This window comes from Sorex araneus, chromosome 2 (genome assembly GCF_027595985.1).
Source record: "Sorex araneus isolate mSorAra2 chromosome 2, mSorAra2.pri, whole genome shotgun sequence".
Lineage (NCBI taxonomy): Eukaryota > Metazoa > Chordata > Mammalia > Eulipotyphla > Soricidae > Sorex > Sorex araneus.
This window is the reverse complement of record NC_073303.1, coordinates 32027769-32054242: the sequence shown is the minus strand read 5'-3', so window position 1 is coordinate 32054242 and position 26474 is coordinate 32027769. Positions and strand designations below refer to the sequence as shown.

General features: G+C 45.5%; 1 protein-coding gene across 1 annotated transcript; it reads left to right on the top strand.

The window, feature by feature from the left end:
* The first annotated feature begins 13998 nt into the window (after positions 1–13998).
* Positions 13999–26202, top strand: LOC129401633 (patr class I histocompatibility antigen, A-126 alpha chain-like). Its single transcript, XM_055124358.1, has 8 exons — positions 13999–14065; positions 14344–14613; positions 14795–15073; positions 15610–15885; positions 16005–16118; positions 16546–16578; positions 16713–16760; positions 26120–26202. The coding sequence occupies exons 1-8, from the start codon at positions 13999–14001 to the stop codon at positions 26200–26202; spliced, it is 1170 nt and encodes a 389-aa protein (XP_054980333.1).
* Positions 26203–26474: the final 272 nt, after the last annotated feature.

Sequence of the window (26474 nt, the reverse complement as noted above, 5' to 3'; positions counted from 1 at the left end):
TGTTCATTTCTCCAGTTCAATAGCCTTTAAGAGTAAGGCTATTTTTTATTTTTAAATTTTATTTTCATAAGATTGTTCACATTAATTTATGACATTCAATATTTCAACACCAATCCCACCACCATTACGCCTTCCCACCATCATTATTTCGAATTTCCCCACCACTGTTCAAGTCTGCCTGCCACAGGAAGATGCTAGATATTTTATTTTCTATTGCTTATTATGATTATCATGAGAGTTCCTGGAATTCTAAAATTGTAAATGATTGGGGTCCAGAGACATCTCTGTAGGAAGCTTACCCATTTTGAGATTCATTTCTGAGTCTCTGGATCAAGACCAGTGTTTCACTTAAATATGGCCTGGAGGCAGTTTGTGTGCATGACAGCCAGGACCCCCAGAGGACGGGGAGACAAGAAGGGACAAACACCTCATGAGTGCAGTCCTTCTATGTCTGTCCCTCTCTTTCTGACTCATTTCACAGTAGATTCAAGGGCCAGGAGGATTGCCCCATAACAATGGGGCAGATGGAAGAGAAGGGATCACTAAGAAAATGATGGCTGGAGGGACCCTCTGCTCCTAAAGACTATGATCCCAGAGCTCTTCTAACCCATTTTGGCACCCAGAGCGGCTTCTTACAGAAATGCATCTAGACTGTGAGCTGTGCTACAACTCTGTGCTGCCCAGGAATGGATTTTTCCTCTCCACCCTGTTTTTTTTTGCACGGAAAATGGCAGCGGCAGCAACATCCACGTGGCAAGAGCCACTCTCTAAGACTCCCAACCCAGAGGTATGAATTTTGCAGTTTTGAGGTTCATAGGCAATCATGGGAAGCGGGTGTTACTTGCACGCTCTCGGCCCAGATAAGATCTGGAGCTGCCAAGCAGGAAACAGGCCCTCTGCTCCTAAAGACTATGATCCCAGAGGTCTTCTAACCCATTTTGGCACCCAGAGCGGCTTCTTACAGAAATGAATCTAGACTGTGAACTGAGCTAAAATATCAGAAATCCAAAACCACGTGGCCACAACAGCTCATAGAGTCTTCATTCTCAGCAATGAAAAGAAATTATTAAATGATGCCTTTTTGGCAGGCCTGATTGTTGGGGGAAAATTCCAAACAATAATAGTGAGTTCTCTATTGAAATATTGAATGTATTCAAAGTATAGAGAGAATAAAGTGAAAATCATTAGCTACTTAGGTGGGGGCTGGGTGGGAGGGGGGTATTTTGGGGTTCTTGGTGGTGGAACATGTGCAGTGGTGAATAGATGGGGATTCAATCATTAGATGATTAAGCCTGAAAGCTTTGTATTTTTTTCACAGTGATCCAATAAAATAAAAACTTAAAGTAAAATAAAATAAAAGTCTTGAAAACCTGAAAAAAAAGAAAAGAAAATGATGGCTGGAGGAATCAGTCGAGTGGGAGATGTGTGCTGAAAGCAGATAATGGACCAAACATGATGACCTCTCAGTGTCTGTGTTGCAAGCCATAATGCCCAAAAGTAGAGAGAGAGGAATACTGTCTGCCATGGAGGCAGGGGGAGGGTGGGATAGGGAGGGTATACTGGGGATATTGGTGGTGGGGAATGTGCACTGGTAGAGTGTTGGGTGTTTGATCATTGTGTGATTGTAACCCAAACATGAAAGCTTGTAACTATTTCACGATGATTCAATAAAATTTAAAAAAATAAAAAGAAGGGACAAATGGCGTCTTTAGTCCCTGGTCCAGAGTACTTGGATATTTCTTCTGGAAGTTTGTGGCCACTGGAGTGGGCGGAGCTGGAACACCCCTCCATCTCAGGTGCGGTAAGGGCGATTTCTTAAATGCTCTCTTTTACATTCAAGTACTGCTAGTTTCAAACCTTTTTCGAAGGTGGCATAGAGTTCACATACACCTCACCCAGTTTCAACTAATCTTATATTGCTATGCCCAAGTTCCTCATAACAGAGAATAGAAGGACAGAAGTTTATTTCATGGCGATAGGCCCAGGGATGGTGATGGGACTAACCATTCGACAAATGATTCAAAAACTGAGGCTGCATTTTTTTCACTTTGAAACCATGTTTCAAAGTGTGAATTACATCTTGCAAGATTGGGTCTAGAGTCATATCAGAGTGGGTAGGGAGTTTTTTTTGCAGACATTGACCCGGGTTCAATCCCTGGCATCCTGTCGGTCTTCCAAGCACCACCAGGAGTAATTCCTGAGTGCAGAACCGGGAGTAACCTCTGAAAATCACTGGGTGTGGCCAAAAAAAGTAAAAAAAAAAACATTATAATTCATAAAATGCCATGATCCTGAGACTCATGAATAAACCTCAGAAGAGAAAGAGGGCAACATGCCGCAGAGATGCCACCAAATCCAGCGCCAGGCTATCTCATCAAGGAGCAATCCAGAGGGGGGCAGGTGAGTCCCCCTCCAACCCCCAAAATGTATTGGCAGCCAAAAACCCCCAGAATTCAACTGCTGTTATGCTCACAATCCATTTCCACAGACTAAGACTAGCCTCATCCATTAGTGAATCTACTGAACAACCGAGGTATTTGAGTCTAGTGATTGAAATCTCCAGGCTTGCGGAGTCAGAAATAGGTTACCTCCCCACATCTCCCTGTTCTTATGGTAGCCTGGCAGTCATGCCCACAAACCACATCTGGAGCCATTTAAACTCCATTTAAGATCATTAACGGCCATGATCCAGAGACTCACAAGTAAATCTCAGAAGAGGAGCAATACGCTGAGGAGATGCCACCAGACCTCAAAGTCACCATCCAGTTAAAAATTTAATTCTTGCTATATCAATCTATTTAAAATCTTAGAATTTCTGGTTATCTCATACTCTATATAAGGGTTTAATGACTCCAAGATGATAGAACAATCTTTTTTTTTAAATTTTTTATTAGTGAATCGCCGTGGGGGTACAGCTACAGATTTATACATTTTTGTGCCCATGTTTCCCCCATACAAAGTTCGAGAACCATTCCCTTCACCAGTGCCCATTCTCCACCACCAGTAAACCCAGCATCCCTCCCACCCTCCCCAGTCCAATCTCCCCCCACCCCACACTGCCACTATGGCAGGGTATTCCCTTTTGTTCTCTCTCTCCTGTAAGAAAACTTTTTTGGGTCGTTTTAGTGGATTATTCATAACAAGCAATACAAAGTAAATTATATTGTTATGTTTTGGGTACAGGCTTTGGGGATCGGAGTGGAATAGTTTGAAATATGGTGGAGGAAAGGTGTAATGGTGGTGGGATTGGTGTTGGAATATTGAATGCAATGAATTATTGTGAACAACTTTATAAATAAAATTTAAAAAATTTAAATCTTACAAGATTAACTTCAATTTTTACTTATGTTTAAAATAAGATATTATTTATAGCCATATATCAATAAGGCCTAACTACAGTTACAGCCATGCCTCACACAGGAGCAAACTGTCTCTTTGCATAGTGCAGGGCCACAGCACATCCTTTGCCATCCCTTATCGGCATAGGCTTCTGTGGAATCCAGGGTCTGTCAGGGATTCACCCCCGCAGGGTACCTTAAGGATTCACACAGTGGGCATAGATGATTGCTCTTAAATTTTTAGGGACCGACTCTTACAAATTTTCAACTAAATTTCCTTGGTCTGGTGTTTTTTGGAGATGTTTTCTTAAACTATGTAATTTTATAGCAGATTACAACAAATAACTTGAATAATTGCATAGAAACATCTAATCTCCCACACACACTTTATTTATATATAGTGATTTACAAAGTTGTTCATGATGATTTGTTACAGGTATTCGATATTGCAACACCAATCCCATCACCACTGTCACCTTCCTCCCCTCCACCATTATCTCCATTTCCCCAACCACACCTCAAGCCTGCCTCCATAGCAGGCCCACAATAATATATTTTATACTGCTTGCTACCAATAAGTGGCTGACAGGATGATCAAAAAATATTTATTTATAAAAAAATTAGTGAAATTTTTTGAATCTCACCACAGGGACATTAAGTCCTTGTCTGAGAGATTCCAAAGCTGTTGTTGCTAGTTAAACCTTCTGTGTTAATGTTTTTGTTAGTCAGCATTGGTTGACTTCTACATTACATCCCAAGAAATTTGGTGTGCTACTATGGAATATCAGTGTTGTAGAGTATGGAGATGCCAATGCAGAAAATCCAGAATTTTTAACTGGGAAGTCCAGCTGGAGTTAAATTTTTAACTGGGCTGCAACTTTGGGTTGTGGGAACATCTCCCAGGTCTTTGTTTTGCAGCAGCTGTCCTACCACCAAACTGACAGCACCCTAGGGGTCTCAGCCAGAATGGAAATGGGTAATTTTTGCTGCTCATCAGTCTCTTTTGAAATTTATTTATGAATCTCTGGAACAAGACCAGTAAATGAGCTTCCATGATGACAGCTGTGGGACATGGGCTTGGCTGCCCTAACATCTGATGTTATGGCAAATATTTTTATGCCCAAGAAAGCAAATTTTATGTTTTTACTAAACTTCATACTTTGTTTGATTTCATTAGATTTTCTCACTGTCCTTTCAGTGCTTAAGCATTCCATCGAGGATCTACATTAATCCCCACAGCATCTCCCTATGACTGTTTCCCAGACTTTCCTTGTTCTGATAGCATTGACATTTTGAGGGGTTTTGCTCAGATATACTATAGAAGTCCCTCAGTTTGAGTGCTGCATTATGACTAGGATTTGGGGGAGAAGATCAAGGAGCTGAAGGGTCATGTCCATTCAACCTATCAAGTGCCCACAACTTCAACTTTACTGATTACTAATGACATGAGGCTTTACCTAACTAAGATACTTCCTAGATTTCTTACAGAAAAGTTACTTTTTGCTCCCCCCACCCCCATATTTGTTGATTCTTCAGTCTTGGAAGTCAGTTGTGTTTTCCTTATGTGTGTGAGACCTAGGGTTCAGTCCCCAGCACTGTCAAGTATAAATATATGGACATAGGGAGATAGATGGATGGATAGATGGATGGATAGATGAATGGATGGATGGATGGATGGATGGATGGATGGATGGGTGGATGGATGGATGGTTGGAAAATTTTGGATTGTTGAATTCTCTGAATTACACATTACCTCATTACTTAGATTTTATGACTCAGAAAATACATTGCAACTAAGGTTGTTTATCTGTTTGCTTGTTTGTATTGTTTTTGGGTCACACCCAAAAGTGCTCAGGGCTTCCTCCTGGCTCTGCACTCAGGAAATCACTCCTGATGAGTTCAGAGGATCATATGAGGTGGTGAGGATCAAACACTGGTCAGCAGCATCAAGGCAAATGCCCTACCTGCTGGACTATCTTTCAGGCCCCTCAAAGAATTTATCTTGAAGGGATTGCAAAGATGAGACGTCGCTTCTTTCTGCAAATCAAAAATGTTTGTCTTGGAACAAGACCAGTGATCAGAATTATGGTTATGAAAGGCAAAGAGCAGGGGAGAAGGAATTAGAGGAAAGTGGTCAGAAGAAATAAACTTCCACTTAGAAGTATTAAGTCTGGAGAAATACTACAGTGACTAGGGCACTTGTCTTGTATGAGGCTGATCGAGGTACAATCCCTGCCATCCCCCATGATCCCCAAATCCTAACAGGAGTGATGAGTGCAGTATTAGGATTAAGCCTGAGCACTGCCAGGTGTGGTGTGTCCCACCCTCCAGTCCAAAAGACAAGTACTTCATATAAATACTTTTACAGTATTATTTCTATATTAACACCACAGTGGGATATATAGGGAAGTTGTTAGATAGAGGAATAAACCCTAATGACAAGAACATTTTCCCTTTTTATTTGTATTCTTTTATATTGTTTACTTGCTATCTGAGAAGGATGTGAACTAAGACTACTGAGGTAATCACTGCCTCAAATATATCTTACATAAAAATATCAGAAACAGGTGATTATAATTACTATGTACATTATCATTTAAATCTTTGAACAAAAAATAATAATTTCATTAAGAAAGAGGCTAGAGAGGTGGAGCCCTCCCAGGCGCATAACCCCACAGTAAGGGAGCATCAGAGTGAGATTCACACGTAGGGCTCCAGGGCTTCACCATCTTGACCTTCACCTTTTACACTGAGGCTACTTGCCTACAGAAGGACACCAGTCATCGAAGCACTGGAGGGATTCATCAGCATAAATGGGCAAGTAGAGTTGAGCAGAGAGAACAGATTCTGGAACTCAGGCCTGGGTGACTGGGGCATTGAAAGACTAAGGATGGATGAAAGAAGCTTAAAATATAGGGGTGTGCATATTAAAGAGCAAGAGCACAACTGACATGCAAATGATTGTCCAAACTTTACTTCAAAGTTTGTTTTGACTCTCTTGATAGCGTGAGGGGAGTATTGTTAGCAGTTCATGGGAAATGGGGCATTGAAGGGAGAGTGTGGGGGCAGGAGGAAAGTGCACTGGGTTCAGTAGTGCTGGAGGACCAGGGAGGAAGCTGTGTGTGAGGGGGTCATGCACAGCAGAAAGACTAAAGGAAGGAGCTGAGACAAAAGGGACACTGAATATTACATGGCCGGAGAAAGTGGGGCCACAGAAGTCAGAGGTTAGAAATGAGAAAACTAAGATAAATATAGGCCATTTGCCTTCTATCTTTTCCATAGACGAGTATTAATAATGGTTTTTAAAGTGTTGATTTGACAGAGCTTCAGTTGTACTAGTGGTATGAGTGAAGGCTATAGTCCTGTATTCAAAATACAGACTCAAGAGAACTGAAAACATGAGATCTAAGTGGCAACCACTGAAACTTTGTAATGTGCCTGTCAAGTAGATAGGCAGGCGTGGAGTAGAGATTGGGGTGGGGAGGGAATATGGGAATACTGGGGAGGGAAATTTACTCTAGTGGGGGGATTGGTGTTAAAAAGTTGTATGCCTTAACTGCAACGATCAGTAATTTTGTAAACCATGACTCTTTAATAAAAAATTAAATAATAATAATAATAATAATAATAATAATAAATAATAAAGTGTTGATTTGAAATTTTTTAAAAAAGAAAAAAAGATCATTTTTAAATAGAAAAACATGTGGAAATAATATCTAACTCTTAAAAGTGATATGTTCAAGGACTTGGAGGAATAGTTCAGTGGCTATTTAGAGCACCTGCCTTGTAAGCAATGTGGTCTCAAGTTCAAATCCCTGGTGTATCACATGTGCTAAATGCAATCCTGGAAAGTCAAGCCTGGCATCTCTGCTCTCAGTGATCACCAAAATTGCAAGAAATTTTGGTTGTGACCCAGCCCAATGTGTAAGCATCATGGAGAGGAGGTGCAACGCCTAATAAGCACTACACTGAAAATATGTGTGCACGTATGACCAGGAAGTGCAATCTATGGTGAGCATGGTGTGAGCACTGCAGTGACACTACAGGGAGCCCTATAACCATACTGTGAGCTCAGTGATGAGTGCTCACCTCAGCACGTTGCAAACACCAAATCTAAGTTTGAACTTCAGTGAGCACAGCAGCCAAGTGTGCAACAGACTGATGATCATCTCTTGCACAGCTGAAAAAATGTACAACTACCACAGCCAGGCATATATGTAACATTGTACCAATGAACAGCACCATTAAAAATGAGTTGTCTTGGAGGCTGGAGCGATAGCACAGCGGGTAGGGCGTTTGCCTTGCACGCGGCCGACCCAGGTTCGAATCCCAGCATCCCGTATGGTCCCCTGAGCATGGCCAGGGGTAATTCCTGAGTGCAAAGCCAGGAGTAACCCCTGTGCATCGCCGGGTGTGACCCAAAAAGAAAAAAAAATGAGTTGTGTTTTAGCGCTATGGCCACACGGGAGGGAGCACCGCTGCACTGCTGGCTCCTACTTTGCAGGGGCGGGGCTGTGGTCTGACTCAGGCTGAGATGCTGACCTGGAGGAGGACATCCCTGGGATGAAGGTGCCTTCAGAGCAGTCTGGGGTCAGGCTCAGGAGTTGAGGAAGGGAAACCCCTGGGGCCCTGTGCTGTGTCTAAGGTTTCATCATGGTCCCAGAACCTCTTTCTCCAGCCCATGATGCCAAACCTAGAAACTTTCCTTCCACTCCCTGTTTTTTTTTTTTTAGGAAAATTCTTCATCTTTTATCGCTACCACATTTCTAGAGCTAATAAGTCCATGTCAGGACAGTATCACGAATCTCCCCTCTATTTTTGGATGTTAACGGTTTTCTTTTTTTTTTTTTTTTGCTTTTTGGGTCACACCCAGCGATGCTCAGGGGTTACTCCTGGCTTTGCACTCAGGAATCACTCCTGGCGGTGCTTGGGGGACCATATGGGATGCCGGGGATCGAACCCGGGTCGGCCACGTGCAAGGCAAACGCCCTACCCGCTGTGCTATCGCTCCGGCCCCTAAAGGTTTTCTTTTCTCTCCTAAGATCCATTCCCAGGATCATTCACCCCAAGTGAAGTCACAGTCATGTCTCCCAGAAGTTTCTCTGGTTGAATCTTGGATGCTTGGATGATGTGGTTTTGTAAGCAGGCTGCTCTGCTATACATTGGAGAAAGTCTCTCAGTTGGGTGTGATGGTGAAGGCTAAGGGTGTGGGAAATCCACAGACACACTATGTCATTCTCAACAGCACCTTAGGGAGTGAAGGAGCCATCAGGTCATCACTAATGATGGTCACCTTCACGCCCTGATTACACATGTTCCTCAGTTTTTCTCTTTGAAGACATGTGTTTTATTTTATACATAAAACCATATCTATTTTTATAATTAGGGTAACATGTACAATGTTAGTGTAATTTCTGCATCTCACCACCACCAAAGTACCTAATACCATCATCTACCATGTCCTTATGTTACTTATGTTATTAACATTCATTCTCCTCATTCACCTGAGCCACTCCAAAGAGTACCTATGCTCCCTGTTCTCTTTCCCACACTGTAACTTCAGAATGAATCCCTCTGTAAAGCTCACACTAAGAACTGTTCTTCAGGTTTTATGAAACATTCAATTTTGTTGGTTTATTTCACCCGGCAGTACTCAGGGATTGCTCCTAGGGGGACTCAGGGGACCATATGTGGTGCTGGAGATGAACCCCAGTCAGCTGCATGCAAGGTAAACACCCGACTGCTGTACTCTGGCCCTACCCTTCAGAATATTTTTAATTCTTTTGGATGTGAATAGTTTTTAAACATAACTTTAAATACTTTAAATGTCATGACATTTGCAAAATACTTGTCAGATCATACTCAAAATATAAAATTCCATTTAGTCCATGACCAATATTTTCTCACTGAACTAAACTATTGTTTCTGCACATCCAGGATGGACCCTGCCTCCATATGTGGAAGGCCTGTGCTCTACTGCTGAGCCTTATCCCTGACCTCACAGAACTAGCTTAGCTTTCCTACTGGGAGAGGAGGCTAGATTGAATGTCTGGAATATTGCTCACGGTAGACATTCTGGGGCCTGGGAACGTTGCCCAGTGTAGACTGTCTGCCCTGCAGATATGAGGGCATGAGTTTGACCCCTGGCACCATCCCACATGCCTCATGATGCTAGTGATGCTGTCTTGTGTGATCCCTGGCCCCACAACAAAAAATACTTCTATCTTTGACACCATAACCAAACGTGCAGGAGTGCCACAACTAAATGATGCTACCTCGATGATATTACAACTAAACAGTGTGTGAGCACTGTGAGCAATGTGTGACCCCAGCAAGCACCACAACCAAGTGTGTGAGCACCAGTGAAGGCACCAACAGCAGTGACAACAAACGGAAAGAAAGGGACAGAAATAAATCAGTAATGAAAGAATCTTTTAAACCACCTTCTTACAAACATCAGACCTTAGACATTGAACCATGCCCAGGGGTCAGTGAGATGCCTTAGCTCAAAGGGCCGGGGCGCAGGCTGTGTGTGCAGCAAGGCCAGCCTCACCCAGACTGTGAGGTCCCCTGAGCACCCCTGGGAGCAGCCCCAAAGCACAAAGCCTGGGATAACCCTGAGGACAGCGGGGTGTAGTTTCCCCACCCTGCCCCAAATGAGCAGATACCAAGAAAGGGAGAGACCCTGCAGGAGCTCCACAGATAACAGCTCCTGAGACGTAGGGAAAGGTCTGTGTGTCCTAGTGATAGCAACTGCACCTAATATCTATGGCTACTTTGTTGCACTTTCCATCAGTCTGTTCCCTACCCTGTCCTGCTGCCCCAGGTGGGTCTCTGAGCCCAGCAGAGTCCGGCTCTGATCCCTTACAGGCCATTTTCCAGTCAGTTCACTCTCCAATATCCTGAGCGCTGCCCCACTTCTTTCTCCCTCTGCCAACCAGTCATGTCCTTCCTCATGACATGCTCAGATGAATTTATCTGACATTCTATCCACTTTTTTGGTTTTTGGTCACACCTGGCTATACTCAGAGATTATCCCTGGTGGGGTTCAGGTGACCATATGGGGTATCAGAGATAGAACCCTGGTCAGTGGTGAACAAGGCAATCACCTTATTCACTTTCCAATCTGTCTGGTCCCTAAATCACTTTCAGCCATATAAACAGAGTCTGAGGACAGAACAGCTCCGTCATTTCCCCACTCGCTCATCAGGACCTGGATGCTCTTTCCCTGAAGGGAAGGAAAGGACAGCAATGTCCAAGGTCCACTCAGTGTGGGACAGGATTGGGGCCTAGAAAAGATACTGAATAAATCAAAACAAATACTTCCAAGTTATCTCACTATTGGCCCCATGTCCTCTCCCACTTGCTGCTTCAAGTCTCCCACACTGGATGCCCGGATGGAGTCCAGGGCTCACCCATGGGAGCCTGGAACCCTGTTGACCACATCCTCCTATGATCCTCATTAACACAACTGATTTGAATCCATATTTTGCCTACCAAACTGATATTTTATTTTTACCAAATCGACATTAAACATGTGATTTCATAATGTATTTCCTAATACATCTATAAGGTTTTAGGTCCCCAATATACATGTATCCCCATTTCTGGAAACAACCAGTTTTACCCTCTAGGTGACTCTTTCATTGGTCTCCAAGTTGACTGATTATAATTATCTGACACATTGTTAAATATATCATCCCTACGTATTTGAATAAAGCTTATTATTTTCACATATATGTCACATAAAAACAGATTAAAGACAGGAGAAAATATGAAAATCCAGCTAGCTTCTGATGAGACAGAGAAGATACTTCAAATACATACAATGCAACGGATTTGCTCTTCCATGACACCAGTTATGTTCTGGATTAGTTTTGTCCTTATTCCTTCTTATTTGGGTGTGGGGACTCCCAAGCAGTGCTCAGGAGGCCTCTGAGCGAGCTCCAGTCTGTGGTGCTCTGAGGCCCATGTGTACCGCATAGAAGCCAGCTGTTGAAACTTTTTTTAAGAAGAGATTTTATGTAAGCACCATGATTTACAAAGTTGTTTATTATACAATTATTTCAGGAAGTCCATGTTCCAATGCCAATTCCACCACCAGTGTGACCTTCCCTTTACCAGAGTCCCCACTTTTCCACCCACCCCCTCAGCCTGCCCCCTTAGCAGGCACAAAGAAATTTAGTTCATATTGCTCATTGCAACACATGCCAAAACATAAAATTATTCCTGTACTAAATAATTCCCTTTGTAGTGGCAGTTCTTACTGGGATGGACGTGGTGGCACATGCACTCAAACTCTCTGAGGTCGCACAGGTGGACTGGCTCTCTGAGGTCGCACACACGCTCTGGCTCTAAGGTTTCGAATGTTAGCTGTAGTGTTGGCACACTTGGCTGCGCTGTTCATTATTTTGATTGCACACACTGGCATTCCCCCCTCCCCTCACACACACACACACACACACACACACACACACAAGCCTGACCCCCTAGTGGGCACAAAATAATTTACTTTATATTGCTTGTTACAATAAGAAAGTATCAGGAAACAGATCAATAGAAGTCAATCTGTGATCACTGTTCTATCTCACAATGGTGTTACTAAGCCACTGTCAGAGGATTTACTGGATGTTTTGTGCCTCTGAGCTTTCTGTGTTACTATTTTTTCTCACTGAGTTTGATGGGATTCTACACATTTTTAAAAAAATTTTTATTGAATCACTGTGAGATAGACCATTATAAAGCTGTTAACAATTGGATTTCAATCGTACAGTATTCCAACACCCATCTCTCTGCCAGTGTACATTTCCAGCACCAGTGTCCCCAGGTTCCCTCCCATCACACCCATCCCCAACCCCCTGCATGCCTCTATGCCAGGTGCTTTTCTTCTCTCTTTCTGTCTCTCTCTGGACATTGTGGTTTGCAATATTCTACGGAATATTTTATCAAATATGCTGTTTTCCTACTGGGCTGGGGTCAGTTGGCTCAAATTATTATAAAGTTTCATAAGGTTTTAACACTTTATAAAATGAGGTGTTGCTCTAGAAGCTGGAATCATTTGGTAGCTTGGCAGCTTGATAAAGTTCAGTAGTGGAGCTGGTTTATTTGTATGACTGAAAATTTTGGGTGTGGGTGGGAGCTGTTGGCCCCTGATCACGGGAGGGCTGGGGTGTCTGGGAATCTGAGGAGGGCTCAGAGCTCAGCCCAGACTGGTTTACATGGAAAATTTAGCAGCTTGACATTCTTTTCAAGGTTACTCGAAGACTGGGTCATTTCTATGCTGGAAAAAAAAACTTCTGGGGACTAGATAAATAAATAAAGCAGATGGAAGAAATAGATCCTTTATGGGACCTTTCCACCCAGAATGTGGGCGCTAGAGGTGCAATGATGCCCCATTAGGGGAGGGGGATTCCTGTATCTGCTCTATCTTTGCTTCCTCTCCTGAAAGTATCTCCCTTGAGAAAGCCCATTACAAAGAGATTTTCCCCCATGAACCTAGGCCCTTGGATGTGTAAAAGTCTGTCTTGCATAGATTAAGCTAGTTAGGTATTTGCCCAAAGACTGTTGTTCTGATGATTATGGATGCTAAGTAATAAATATGATTCATGGAGAACAGTCAGGGCTCAGTCCACAGGCTATGAGCCCCCTCACCGCATGCTTTTTGCTCCCATTTCTGTCTCTTTCTTAGTCTTCATGGTGTCCCTGATTCAGGCCTGCTCAGCTGGGGCAAGTCCCCAGCAAAAATCTAATATGTTTTTTCTTCAAAAGACTTTCTAGGGGCTGGTGAGATAGTATAGCAGGTCAAATCCTTGCCTTGCCCCTTGCCAGAAACAAGTGCTATTGCCTGCATCCCATAAGTTCCACCGAGCAGGAGTCAGGAGTAATTCCTGAGTACAGAGAGCATCATTGGGTGTGACCCTCTTGCCCCCCAAAAGACTTCCTGTTAGCATGAATTTTTTGTTGATATTACTCCAGTTGAAGTCATTTTCAGACTTTAATTCTGCAAGGAGAGCTGTTACAAAGGTAAGGCACTTGTCTTGCATGTGGCCAATACCGGTTTGATCCCAGCACCACATATGGTCCCATGAACCTGCCAGGAGTGATCCCTGAGTACAGAGCCGGAGTTTCTCTTGAGAACTGCCTGGTGTGGTCAAGGGCCAAAAACAAAACAAAATCACCACCAACAATAAAGGGGCTTTAACTCAGATTTGTCTCATGGCAAACACTGTTAGGCATAACCTGAATGCACAGAAGCATCTCTGGGGTTCTCACGAACTTGTAAGATTAAAGTGAGTTAAAGAAATGTAAACCATAGAAAATCGCTGAGTCAGTCTCAGACTTGGAACTGGGCAGATAGTTTGACAAAGATCAGGTAAGCGAGCAGGTGAGAGGGCAAAGTCCCAAGTCCCAGGTGTGGCTCCCAGTGTCTCCAGGGTGGTGTTGGGGTTGGGAGATCAGTCCTGGGCATGCCTGGTCTCCCCAGAGTTTCACTCCTCCCTCTGCAACAGCGCCTTCTGCCCGGGTACTTGTGACGCATCCACAGTACTCACACTTCCATTTGGGCGACGCTGTCTGGACCAGCCAATCAGCGCCTGTCTGGCTCTCTGTTATAAACTTATAGGTCCCGCAAGCGAGTCAGAACCGGCCCGAAGCTCTCACTATGTGGGATCCAGGACCCTTCCTTCTGCTGCTCTCAGGGGCCCTGACCCTGACCCAAATCCGGGCGGGTGAGTGCGGGGGTCAGGAGGAAAGTTGGTTGCGAGGGAAGGGTGGGGACTGCCAGACATTGATGTGCAGGACCCCCGAGAAGGTGTTTCTTCGTTCCCTGCCCGGATGCCCCCCAAATGTTCCTCCTTGTCCCCCCAACCTCCAACTCCTCCAGCGGTCCCTCGCCACTTTTCCTTTTCACTCTCCTCCAACCCTCTCCACCTCCCAACAATCACCCTGGCCATGGGGGGTGCGGGGCGGCGGGTCTGGCGGGCGTCTCACCCTCTCCCTCCCCCAGGCCCCCACTCCCTGCGGTATTTCCGCACCGCCGTGTCCCGGCCCGGTGGCGGGGAGTCCCGCTTCATCACCGTCGGCTATGTGGACGACACGCAGTTCGTGCGCTTCGACAGCGACTCCGCGAGTCCGAGGATGGAGCCGCGGGCGCCGTGGGTGAAGCAGGAGGGACCCGAGTACTGGGAGGAGGAGACCCGGGTCGCCAAGGGCAATGCAAAGATTTACCGAGTGGCCCTGGGCAACCTGCGCGGCTACTACAACCAGAGCGAGGCAGGTGAGCGCGGCTGGCAGGGACTAGCCAACACAGGGACGGGCCGGGTTGCCCAGAGGCGGGTCCGAGTGTCCCCGAGGCTGAGGGACCCGCCCCGGACCCTTGACCGGGAGGAGCCACAGGGTTTGCTCCCCGGTTTCGTTTTCGGTTCGGGGTTAATGTGTGCGGGGGGCGGGGGGGTCAGACTCTCACACATACCAGAGCATGTACGGCTGCGACGTGGGGTCCGACGGGCGCCTCCTGCGTGGGTACACTCAATACTCCTACGACGGCGCCGACTACATCGCCCTGAACGAGGACCTGCGCTCCTATACCGCCGCGGCGGGCACGCAGGCTTGGAGAACCCAGCGCAAGTGGGACCAGGCGGGTGCGGCTCAGCATCGTAGGAACTACCTGGAGAACACCTGCGTTCAGGGGCTCCTCAGATACCTGGAGATCGGGAAGGACACACTACTCCGCCAAGGTACTGAGTACCCGAATGGAGAGGATCCCTGATCTTCCCTGGGTGGGGGCGACTCCCCTCAAGGAGAGACATAATTGGTTTCATTGCCAGAACAATGCCATGTCTTCAGTCAGGAGAGGGACGGACAATATGGTTTCCATGTTCTGCACATGAGGGACTCGCCCTCCCCTCAGGCCACCCTGTGTCCACAGGACCGTGAAGGACTCTAGGTGTTCCCTGGGGGAGGGGAGACTGTCTCTGAAATAACAAATGTAGGTTCCTGGGATCCCACAGCCATCTGTGAACTCTCTCAGATCTTAGCTCTGACTCCTGCTTCTCTGGAACCAGCCAGGGCAGGACCAGAGTCAGTGTCTCCTGAGAGACCCGAACCTCCTTCCCAAACCCTGTTTGGGAACTTTCCAAGGAATTAGGACTTTATCCAGTTTACCCAGCCAAGCTTGTGTCTAGATTTTTACCTGATATTTCAAACCAATTATCCTGTTCATCCAATTTTGGAAGTGACCCAAAGTGTAAATTTTCTCATTTTTCCTCCTCAGAAGCCCCCAGAAGCCACATCACCCACCGCCCCTTCTCTGACCGGGAGGTCACCCTGAGGTGCTGGGCCCTGGGCTTCTACCCTGCCGAGATCACCCTGACCTGGCAGCGTGACGGGGAGGACCTGACCCAGGACACAGAGCTGGTGGAGACCAGGCCTGCAGGGGATGGAACCTTCCAGAAGTGGGCGGCTGTGGTGGTGCCTTCTGGAGAAGAGCAGAGATACATGTGCCGTGTGCAGCACCAGGGGCTGCCAGAGCCTGTCACCCTGAGATGGGGTAAGGAGGGAGACGGGGCACAGAGCCTGTTCTCAGGGAATCAAGGTTGGCCCCTCTGGGGAACTGTTGAGGGTCAGGCTGGGGCTGGGGATCAGACCGTCTCCTTCCTCCCTTCCCAGAGCCCCCTTCTCAGCCCACCCTCCTCACTGTGGGTATCGTTGTTGGCCTGGCTCTCCTCGGGGTTATGGTCACTGGAGCTGTGGTGGCAGCTATAATCTGCAAGAAGCTCTCAGGTAAGATCTGGGCAGGGAGGAATCTGTCCAACATGGCAGGTCTTGAGTCTTGTCCCACTCTGGGAGTCTCCACCTGTATTAATTCTCCTGCCTCATTAGCAAGAGCATCACCTGCCCCTGTGCTGTTGCTCACACTCCCCTGTGTGTGCCGCTCTCAGGTTTGCTCAGGAAAGACACTTTCACCTCCATAAGCTGGGGATGAACCTGGTTCCCTGGGTCCCAGGTCACAGAGACTGTCCCTGCTGAGCACAGACTGCCAGGATGAGACTGGTCAGTCCAGGATCATCTCCCTCCTAAATGTTTCCTGGTCCTGCCCTCAGTGTTCAGAGTTCTGAGTTTTCCCCAGGGTCCGGGCCTAGAGAGCTGCTCTGTGGCCTCAGGACCCAGTGCTCTCCCCGACCTTCCCTGGGATGTTTCCTTCCCACAGGTGAGAAAGGAGGACAGTACACTCAGGATGCAAGTAAGTGTGGGCAGAGCTGGGGCCCTGGAATCCTGGGTCAGAGACCAGAGCCCACAGGGAGCTCCCGCACCCCTAGATCCTCCTCTAGTCCCACCTCCTGAGGCTCTGACCTTAGCCTGTTTGTTCCTCCCCAGAGAGCGACTGTTCCCAGGGCTCTGATGAGTCTCTCTTGAACCCTAGAGGTGAGACTCTGGAGGCTGGAGTGGGTGGGATTGGACAGAGGGGACAGGGTTGGGTTTGGGGCTTCTTTGAGCGGGATGCTGGGAGCTTGCTCAAGATGTCACCACTTCTGTCACTCACCTGAGTCTCTTCATTCTTTTCTCTCACAGTTTGAGACAGCTGCCCTGCTGGGTTTCCTCACATCCCAATGTTGTGATTCAAGAACTGCTGATTCTCTTTCTGCCCTCGGACCTGAGGGTGTCTTTGTCCTGTCACATACTGTGAAGGAAGAGACTAGCCAATACCTGCCAACTGGGCCTTCCACAGACTGACCTGCACTCTCTTCCATGATGTTCTGTGTTGTGCAGCAGAGACAGGACTCAGACTTCTCCATTTCTGTTAGCTTCTTGTTTTTCTGAGTAATGTTTCTCCCTTATTGAAATTAGCATCTGATTTACATTTTTTTTAATTCCTGTTTTGGTGAGTTGTGGAGTTAATAAAGGAAATTCCTGAAATTTGATAAGAAACAAATGGAAATCCTGAGACCTTTCATGTGTTTTCTGTTTTGATTTGAGTCTGTCCCTGATGTGACAGGAGAGGCTGTGAGGGGATGGGCATGGACAGACCTATGCCCAGTCTGTCTCTGTCTCAGTCATTGTGGGCTCTGACATGGTCACTCATCTCTCTGGGTCTTTTCTCCTGCTCCTTGTCCTAGTCTCTCTGTAGCACCTTGTCCCACAGGCCCTTGCTCACAGGGACTCAGGTCACACCCGGCCTCATCCTGTCCTGGGACCGTGAGCAGTGAGGGCTTCTGTGCTGGTCAGTGTAGGCTTAGGCCTGAGTCTGCTCCTCAGCCCCATCTGGGTGTCTATTTGTTGCTTCTGTGCAGGAGGCTGCCTGTTCTCTTGTACACACATTCATAGCTCATTATGTGTCTCAGTATATGTCTTTACCTCTGAGTCTCAGGAGGCATTTGCCTCTCACTGTCCTCTCTAAGGCCTAGCATGGCCTCTGAACAGAGGAGTCTCTGTGGTATCAAAAGGTGAGTGTTCAGTTGCTGGTGTAGAATGGGCATTGTTGGAGGACTGGGTACTCAAACTTTGTTTGACTGAAATGCAATCATGCAAGGTTATAAGTCTGTAACTGTATCTCACGGTGATTCATTAAAATAATAATAATAAAAAAGATGGTTGTTCAGACTCATTCAGCTCTTGTCCTTGTTCTAAAGCTATGTCCTGTGTTGTTCTCCTTGTCTTTCCCTGCCATTAAGGATTTACATTCTGAGCCCAGCTGAGAAGAGGGATCATACTGTTCCTCATCTTTCATGAATTCCAGTTGGATTTCTGCCTGCAGCCACCCACTCACCCTGAAGCTCCAATCATAGCTCTGTGATCTGATTTCATGTTTTTTAAGGTATATTCAAACTTTGGGGTTAGAATATAGGATATATGAACCCAAGATGCTCTCTTCTGGAGAAAGAAAATTCTGTGTGCTGTCAATAAAGGGAGAGTGAGAAGTTCTTGTGAGATTTTCTAGTGGAGGTGGCATTGATGTCTGGGAGGAGGCATTGTATTGTATCTGCCACAGCACAACCTGTAGATTGAGGTTACATGAGTAAAACAATATCTCTCCCGGTGATTTAACCCCTGTGCCATATATAGCGATGATATTTTTGGGTCTAGCAAACCATAGAGAATGAAAATCAGGCAAAACTTACTAGCCTTGGAGATTTAGTAGGAAGGGATGGACTTACACTGAAAATATAATACTAAGGCAGGTGTTCAGGTTAGAAGTTGGTAATTGACATATACCCTCAAATATATGATTATCTAATCTTTGATAAGGGAGCAAGAAATGTAAAATGGAGCAAGGAAGGCCTGTTTAACAAATGGTGCTCACAAAAGTGGACAGCAATATGCAAAAAAAAAAGGGGGGGCTCAGACCTCGACCTAAAACAATGCACTAAAGTCAGATAAAAATGGATTAAAGACCTCAACATCAGACCAGAATCCATAAGGTACACTGAAGAAAAGGTCATCAAAACCCTTGGTGACTTTGATGCTAAAGGTATCTTCAAGGACAAAATGCCACTGACCAAGCAAGTGGAAAACAGGGATAAACAAATAGGACTATCTTAAACTAAGAAGCTTCTGCACCTCAAAAGAAACAGTAACCAGAATACAAAGACAGTTTACAGAATATTTACAGGAAAAAATATTCACCTAATACCCTTCTTGATAATATCAAGAATATACAAGGCACTGGTTGTACTCTACAAGAAGAAAACATCCAATCCTATTAGAAAATGGGGTTATGAAATAAACAGAAACTTTCTCAAAGTAGAAATCCTAATGGCCAAAAGACACATGAAAAAATGTTCTTCATCACTAATTATCAGGGAAATTCATATCAAAATAACAATTAGATATCATCTCACACCACAGAGACTGGCACACATCCAAAAGAACAAAAGCAACTGGTGTTGGTGTGGATGTGGGGAGAAAGAGACTCTCCTTCACTACTGATAGGAATGCCAACTGATCTAGCCTCTTTGGATAACAATATGGAAGTTTCTCAAAAAACTAGAAATTGAGCCCCAATTAGACCAGCAATATCATTTCTGGGAATATATTCTGGAGATACAAAAAAGTTCAGTAAAAATGACATCTGCACTTGTATGTTTATTGCAGCAGTATTTACAATAACCAGAATCTGAAAAAAACCCAAGTGCCTGAGAACAGATGACTGGTTAAAGAAACTTTGGTACATCTACACAATGAAATATTATGCAGCTGTTAGAAGAGATGAAATCATGAAATTTCCACATAAATGGATCCACATGGAGAGTATATCATGCTAAGTAAAAAGAGTCAGAAAGGGAGGGACAGAGAGAGAATGACAGCACTCAATTGTGGAATATAAAGTTACCATCATAAGAGACTACACCTAGGGATAGTAAAGACCAGGGCCAGCCAGATCCTCCATGATTTGGAAGTCAGTCTCACATGCTATGGGATAAGGCATCTGGGATAGAGAAGGGACCACTAAGTAAATGATGGTTGGAAGGCTTGCTCGGGATGGTAGATGCGAGCTGAAAGTAGACTATGGACCAAACATGATGGCCACTTAGTACCTGTACTGCAAACCATGGCACCCAAAAGGAGAGAGAGTAAGAGGGAATGTGCCTGCCACAGAGGCAGGCGGTGGTATGGGTGGGGGTGGTGGAAGGGATACATGGAACATTGGTGATGGAGAGTGGACACAGTTGGAGGAATGGGTACTTGAACATTGTATGACTGAAACATAATCACAAAAGTTTGTAAGTCTAAAAAAAAAGTAGTTGGTAACTGCTGTGTGGAGCATGATCCAATAAGTGTGTGGGACAGGGACAGTAGCTGTTTTCCTAGCCTGGTCAGTATGTCCTTAACAGGGAAGGTGGCCTTTGAGGAAAGAAGGACATGAGGGATTGTCTACGTGGGTGTCTAGAGGCACGTGCCAGGCAGGGACACTCAGTGCAAAGGCACCAGGGTAGGTGTGAGTCTGACAGGGAAAAGAAGGTGATAGTGTGGCTGAAGCAGTCACTGAGGTGAGGTCCTGGTGACCTCAGGTTCTGAGACCTCAGTGACCCTGGACTTGTATCTAAAATGGCCAGCTACAGACAGGTTTGAATGAAAATTTAGCCTGGTACGATTTTTTTGGGGGGTCATCAGTCTGGCCTATGTGCAAATAGACAGGTGATAGGAGAATAAGCTACAGGGAACTGGGAAACTGGTGCAGATTCCAGGAAAGAAATGTTGAGGGCCATGGGTTGTGAGCAGAAACAATAATAGAAGTAACTGGATTCTGGAGGCATTTGAAGTTGGAATTATAGCACTTCCTGATGTATGGAATCTGGGGTAGGAGACAGGAATCATGGATAAACCCCAAATTTCAGAAAGGGCAGGTAGAAGTATGGGTGCTTTCCCTGGGCTCAGTTAAGATTCAGAAAGAAGCTCATTAAGACGATGATAGGACACAGGTCAGGAGGGTTACAGCCGAGACCTGTCAGAAATGAAGTTCACGTTGGCACCTGGATAGACAAGTCTGGATTCAGGTTGGGTGTCAGAGCTGGGTAACTGACTCCAACAGTGATATTTAAACCTTGGAGAAGGGGTGAGGACACCTCAAGAGTGGTGACTGACAAGAAAGGACAAGGATCACATCCTGAACCCCAGAGCTGAGCGATCTAATCAGACCTCACAGATGTGACACCATGTGGAAGGCACAGGGACACGGAGCCTCAAGTGCCAGTGAATTGAGGAGTCACCTGGATGGTTTCTTCAATCTAAGAGACTCTTGCATGGAGCAGAGAGTCTGGGTTATAACAAGGTTGGAGGTAAGTTTTTAGACCCATTTTACCAGGAAGTACATAGACCAGAACCCATGCCTGTGCATTGCCCTCCTGCCCCCAGGTGGGGCTTGGAAATAAGTGACACCCAGGCTCCAGGCCCCACGTGCTGACAGAGACTTGGGAGAGGCCTGAGTATGCAACAATCCCAGAGACTGAAGTTTAGCCACATTGGAAACTACGGAGTCACTCACCAGAGAACACCCCAGGTGGGAAAGGGCTTAAAAACATTTATATGTTTTCTCTGGGGAGAAAAAGGCTAGAGACCCCTTGTGCCGGAAGATCCTGTTTGCTTCTCTTTGGGGGCCAGCCAGGGAATTAAGAGGTGTGTTGGACTCAGCAGCAGGAAAATGCCTGAATCTATTTCCTACTTAGATTTCCCATTAATGCAAACAGTAGATTCCAAATTTTCCTAATTTAGTAAAAGGCTAGAGAGAGATGAAGTGTAACTGTGCATCAAGTAACACATGGTACGAATACTCATAATATAGAAGACACACATACTCAGAACAGACATGATGTCTATGCAGGTATCAATATGGCATGTGGGCATGATTGTCACAGTGACTCCACAGGGCAGGCTGGAGGCCACACATGAGCAGAACCCAGCATTCTCTCTCAATCACCCCCTCACAGGACACACTGTCCCTGCTGCAGGTCACAGAGTCACTGCCCACATCACTGATTCCCTGATGCTGGGCACTGGGCACTGAGCAAGGACGGCTGTCACAGATGCTTCTGGAATTGAGGGCACTGCTGCCACTGATCACCATGACAAATGCACCCACAATGTCCCGGCTTCTGTGTCTCCACGTCCTGAGTCAGAGTTCTGCATGTGGTCACCTGTCAGTGGGCTCATATTGGGTCCAGTGTAAGAATGTGGGTAACAGTTGTTTTTCCTTGCCCAGGCATGGAGGGTCTCTGTCTGCCACCCACTATAGACTCCCCTGATGTGGGGAGGGGGTTCAGGGTTTGGGGGTGAGGTTGGAAGGTGAGAAATTGGGGGGAAAAACAAATTTCAATTTGGTGAGCTTTATTGGAGCATTCCCCTCCTCATCAAGCGTGTTTAGAAGCTCACAAAGGAGACTAGGGCTGTGGGGTGGTGACTTTCTCACTTCACAACCCTCCGCAGGCGGCTCTGGACCATGGAGGCATCACTTACACACATGCTTTCAGAGCCTTCTCCACACCTGCCTGACTCAGATGGTGACACTCAGGCCTCTGCGCTGAGTCTGAATAGGAATAGACTCTAGGGCCTTGCATGGAGGGAGTTTATTTTGATGTAGAAGAATACAAAAAAAATTATGGTCATAGGTAGAGTATGGTGGCGTTCAATTTTCCCCACATCATTTGCCCCTGAGAAGCGGAGACAATCCCCTCTCCCATTGGTGGCTAGACATGCAGGCTCACTCCTCATGGACAGAATAAACCCCAGGTGATGTGCAGCTCCTAGAAGAAGGCTGTCAAGGCCCTGTGTCACTCCTGGTCACCCATGGAGATCAGTCACCCACATAGTGTGGATGCAGCTGAAGACACCCACATGGCAGGGAACTGAGGCTTGCCTCCAGCAGCACATGAATGAGCTGTGAATCTCTGAAGCAGACCCTTCCTGCCTGAGAGATGGGGCCACAAGGCAACCACACAGGGGTCTCCCACACAGTGACACAGTGAGTCACTTGAGTACATCTCAAGGGTGGGAAGATTTGGAATAATTAGCCATAGACTGGTATATAGAGGATAAACATGTTGGGTTTCCCAAAGAACAAAAAAAACAGTGCTGGCATAGATATAGGGAGAAGGAATTCTAATTTATTGCTGGCGAGAATGCCAACTGGTACAGTCTTTTTGGAGAACAATATGGTTCATTCCTCAAAAAACTAGAAATTGGGCTCCCATTTGATCCAGCAGTACCACTTCTGGGAATATATCCTGGGAGGCCAAAAAACACACAGCAGAAAAACCATCTGCACCCCTATGTTCATTGCAGCACTATTTACAATAGCCAGAATCTGGAAACAACTGAGTGCCAGTGAACAGAGTACTGATTGAATAAAGGAACTATGGCACATCTACGAAATGGAATACTATGCAGCTGTTAGAAAAAAGGAAGCCATGAAATTTGCCTATAAGTGGATGAACATGGAAAGTATCACGCTGAGTGAAATGGGTCAGAAGGAGAGGAACAAATATAGAATGACTGCATTCATTTGTGGTATATAAAAATATAGAGAGTAGAAGACTAATACCCAGGCCAGGGAAATTAGGGGCTAAGGGAATTGTTCAATGGTTGGAATTAACCATAAGTGTGGGGGGGCAGAGGGGGCTTAGTGTAGAAAAGATAGAGAAGTGACTGGTATGACAATAATAGTTGGAGATGATTATGCTAGGCAAGAATTGAATGTTAAAAGCAGGTAAAGGGATATATATATATATATATATATATATATATGATAATCTTTCAGGGCTGGAGCGATAGTACAGCAGGTAGGGCATTTGTCTTGCACACAGCCGACCTGGGTTTGATTCCTCTGTCCCTCTCGGAGAGAGGTAAGCTACCAAGAGTATCCCGCCCGCATGGCAGAGCCTGGTAAGCTCCCTGGGGCATATTTGATATGCCAAAAAGAGTAACAAGGCCACCAGCGCCTGCCCAACTACCCGCCGCTCTTCTGAACTGGTCTGTGAATCCCGTTGCACGCCCCCTCCCTGTCCAGCCACACACTCCTCAACAGCAGCCACCGGGACCAGCCCTGGGAGCACCTGTCTCGACTCTGCCACTAGCGCCTGCCCAACTACCCCCTGCTCTTCCCAACAGGTCTGTGGACCCGGGCATTAGCATCTGGACCAGCTGGGGGTGTGGCCTCCACTGTACAGGTTGTGGACTCCTCAAAAGTGCATGTGGCTGGTGCCGCTTATGTGGCCGCAGTTATATTTCCCATTCCCAACACTCTCGACTCACATCCCAACCTTTATTACCTAATTCTGTGGAAAACAACCTAGCCGCCTCAAACACAATATGACAACAATCCTCTGGCCTACTCCATTTCCACCAAAAGACCAATGTACATAGGAAGCTGTACAAAGCCCAATATAAAAGAACACCTCCTCCAATGCTTCACTAGATCCCTATCATAAGTCACAGAATAATGTCAGTGAGGAAGAACGTACTCTAGAAAGGGAGAAGTTTGACCTCTATCGACTGAGCTTATTCAGAATTCTTTCCCACAACGAGAGGGAACAGTGCTAGGGAACTTGGAGGTTTTACATCTATGCAACCACAACAGCATGAAGAAACAGCGCAAATCTCCACTAAGAGGAGAGGACAAAGAAAAGAGTCCTGAATCCTCAACAGGGGTTACCCACAAATACGATATCTCCCACAAAGAATTCAAGGAACTCAAAGAAACAATGGAGCAGACATCCAGAAAATTAAAGGTAGAAATGAAAGAAACAGTGGAATGGATAGCCGATAAAATACAGGAAGAAATGGGAGCAGAAATAAGAAAGCTACAAAAGAAATGTCACAAATAAAGGACTTGGTAGATGAAATTAAAAACTCAGTGGGTGTCCTCAACAGTAGGATGTCTACAGCTGAAGACAGAATCAGTGAACTTGAAGATGAGCAGAAGAAATTGTACAGGTAACAACAAACAATGGGAAAAGACCTCAATATAGCTCTTAGGCAAATCAGAGATCTAGGGGATGACTCCAAGAGGAACAACATTAGAATCATTGGAGTATCAGAAAGACAGGGAGGCAACCCCAATGAAATAGCCACAGTTAAATAAATCATTGCTGAAATGTTCCCAGAGTTAGATGATGTAGACATCCAGATCCAAGGAGAAAGAAGGGTGCCAGCTAAAAGAAACCCTAATAAAAATGCTCCAAGGCATATCATAGTCATAATGATGGATTCCATGGATAGAGACACAATACTGCAAACATCAAGGTCAAAGAAGGAAATCACATACAAAGGAGCACCCCTTAGATTTACAGCAGACCTATCAAAGGAAACTCTCCAAGCCCGAAGACAATGGTGGGACATAGTGAAAAAAACTCAATGAAGTGAACACCTCACCAATGATACTTTATCCAGCTAAACGCTCACTCAAACTCGATGGAATGATACACCATTTTATAGATAAACAATAGCTCAGGAACTTCATAGACTCAAAACCAAACTTAAAAGACGGACTAAAAGGGATCCCGTAAGACAAGAAGGAAAACACCCATAAGTACAACAAACCCTTGCAGAAAGATGGCACAATAACCCATGACAATAATCTCTCTCAATGTCAATGGTCTAAATGCATGAATAAAGAGACACAGAGTGACAAAATGGATCCATAAACTGAAACTAACATTCTGCTGCCTGCAAGAAACACATCTGAACAATCAGAACAAACAAAGACTCAAAGTTAAAGGATGGAAAACAATCTTGCCAGCAAACAACTCCCTCAAAAAAGCTGGGGTGGCTATACTAGTATCCAACAACATAGATTTCAGGTTGAAAAAGATTAGAAGGGACAGTGAAGGTCATTTTCTATTTATCAAGGGATATGTATGACAGGATATGTACACAACTGCTGCCATACTACAGGCCACTTTCCAGACACATCATAAACACTTCCTACCCATTTTCCATCATTACCACATTATATTGATGGAGTTCAAATATGGTGTGAACCATCAGAACACCTATAATGGCAATTGAAGGCCACCCTAAAATCCTTCATCCCTCTCAGAGATACTGGCAAGCTGCCGAGAATGTCCTGCCCACACGGCAGAGCCTGGCAAGCTACTCATGGCATATTCAATATGCCAAAACCAGTAACAACAATGGGCCTCATTCCCCTGACCCTGGAAGAGCCCCCAGTACAGCAGCGTTAAGGACAAATGAGGAGAGGCTGATAAAATCTCAGGGCTGAAGTAGGCTGCCAAAACAAAGAAGGACTAAAATGACTGTTTGCACTTTTAACACACATATGCTGGTATCAGAAACATCCATCAAGGACCTGACGGTGAAGGAGCAGAAGATCAAGTACAACATTATTGGATTGACCAAAATGAGAAGGCGTTGAACACATAACGTCATTTTCGACACTGGAGAAGAACTGTTTCTTGGAACATGTGACAGTAGAGGCGTCAGTGGTATCGGTGTTCTTGTCAACATGAACTTACCCATGAGCATTGATTCGTTCAAATGCCTAACAACCTGAATCAGACACTTACAATTGAATATATGTGGCTTATTGCTGGCAGTTTGTATCTTCATCGTCTATGCACCAACATCCAACTACGATGAAGAAGAAATTGAGAAGTTCTACATGGAGCTGGAGAAGTTCTATAAAGA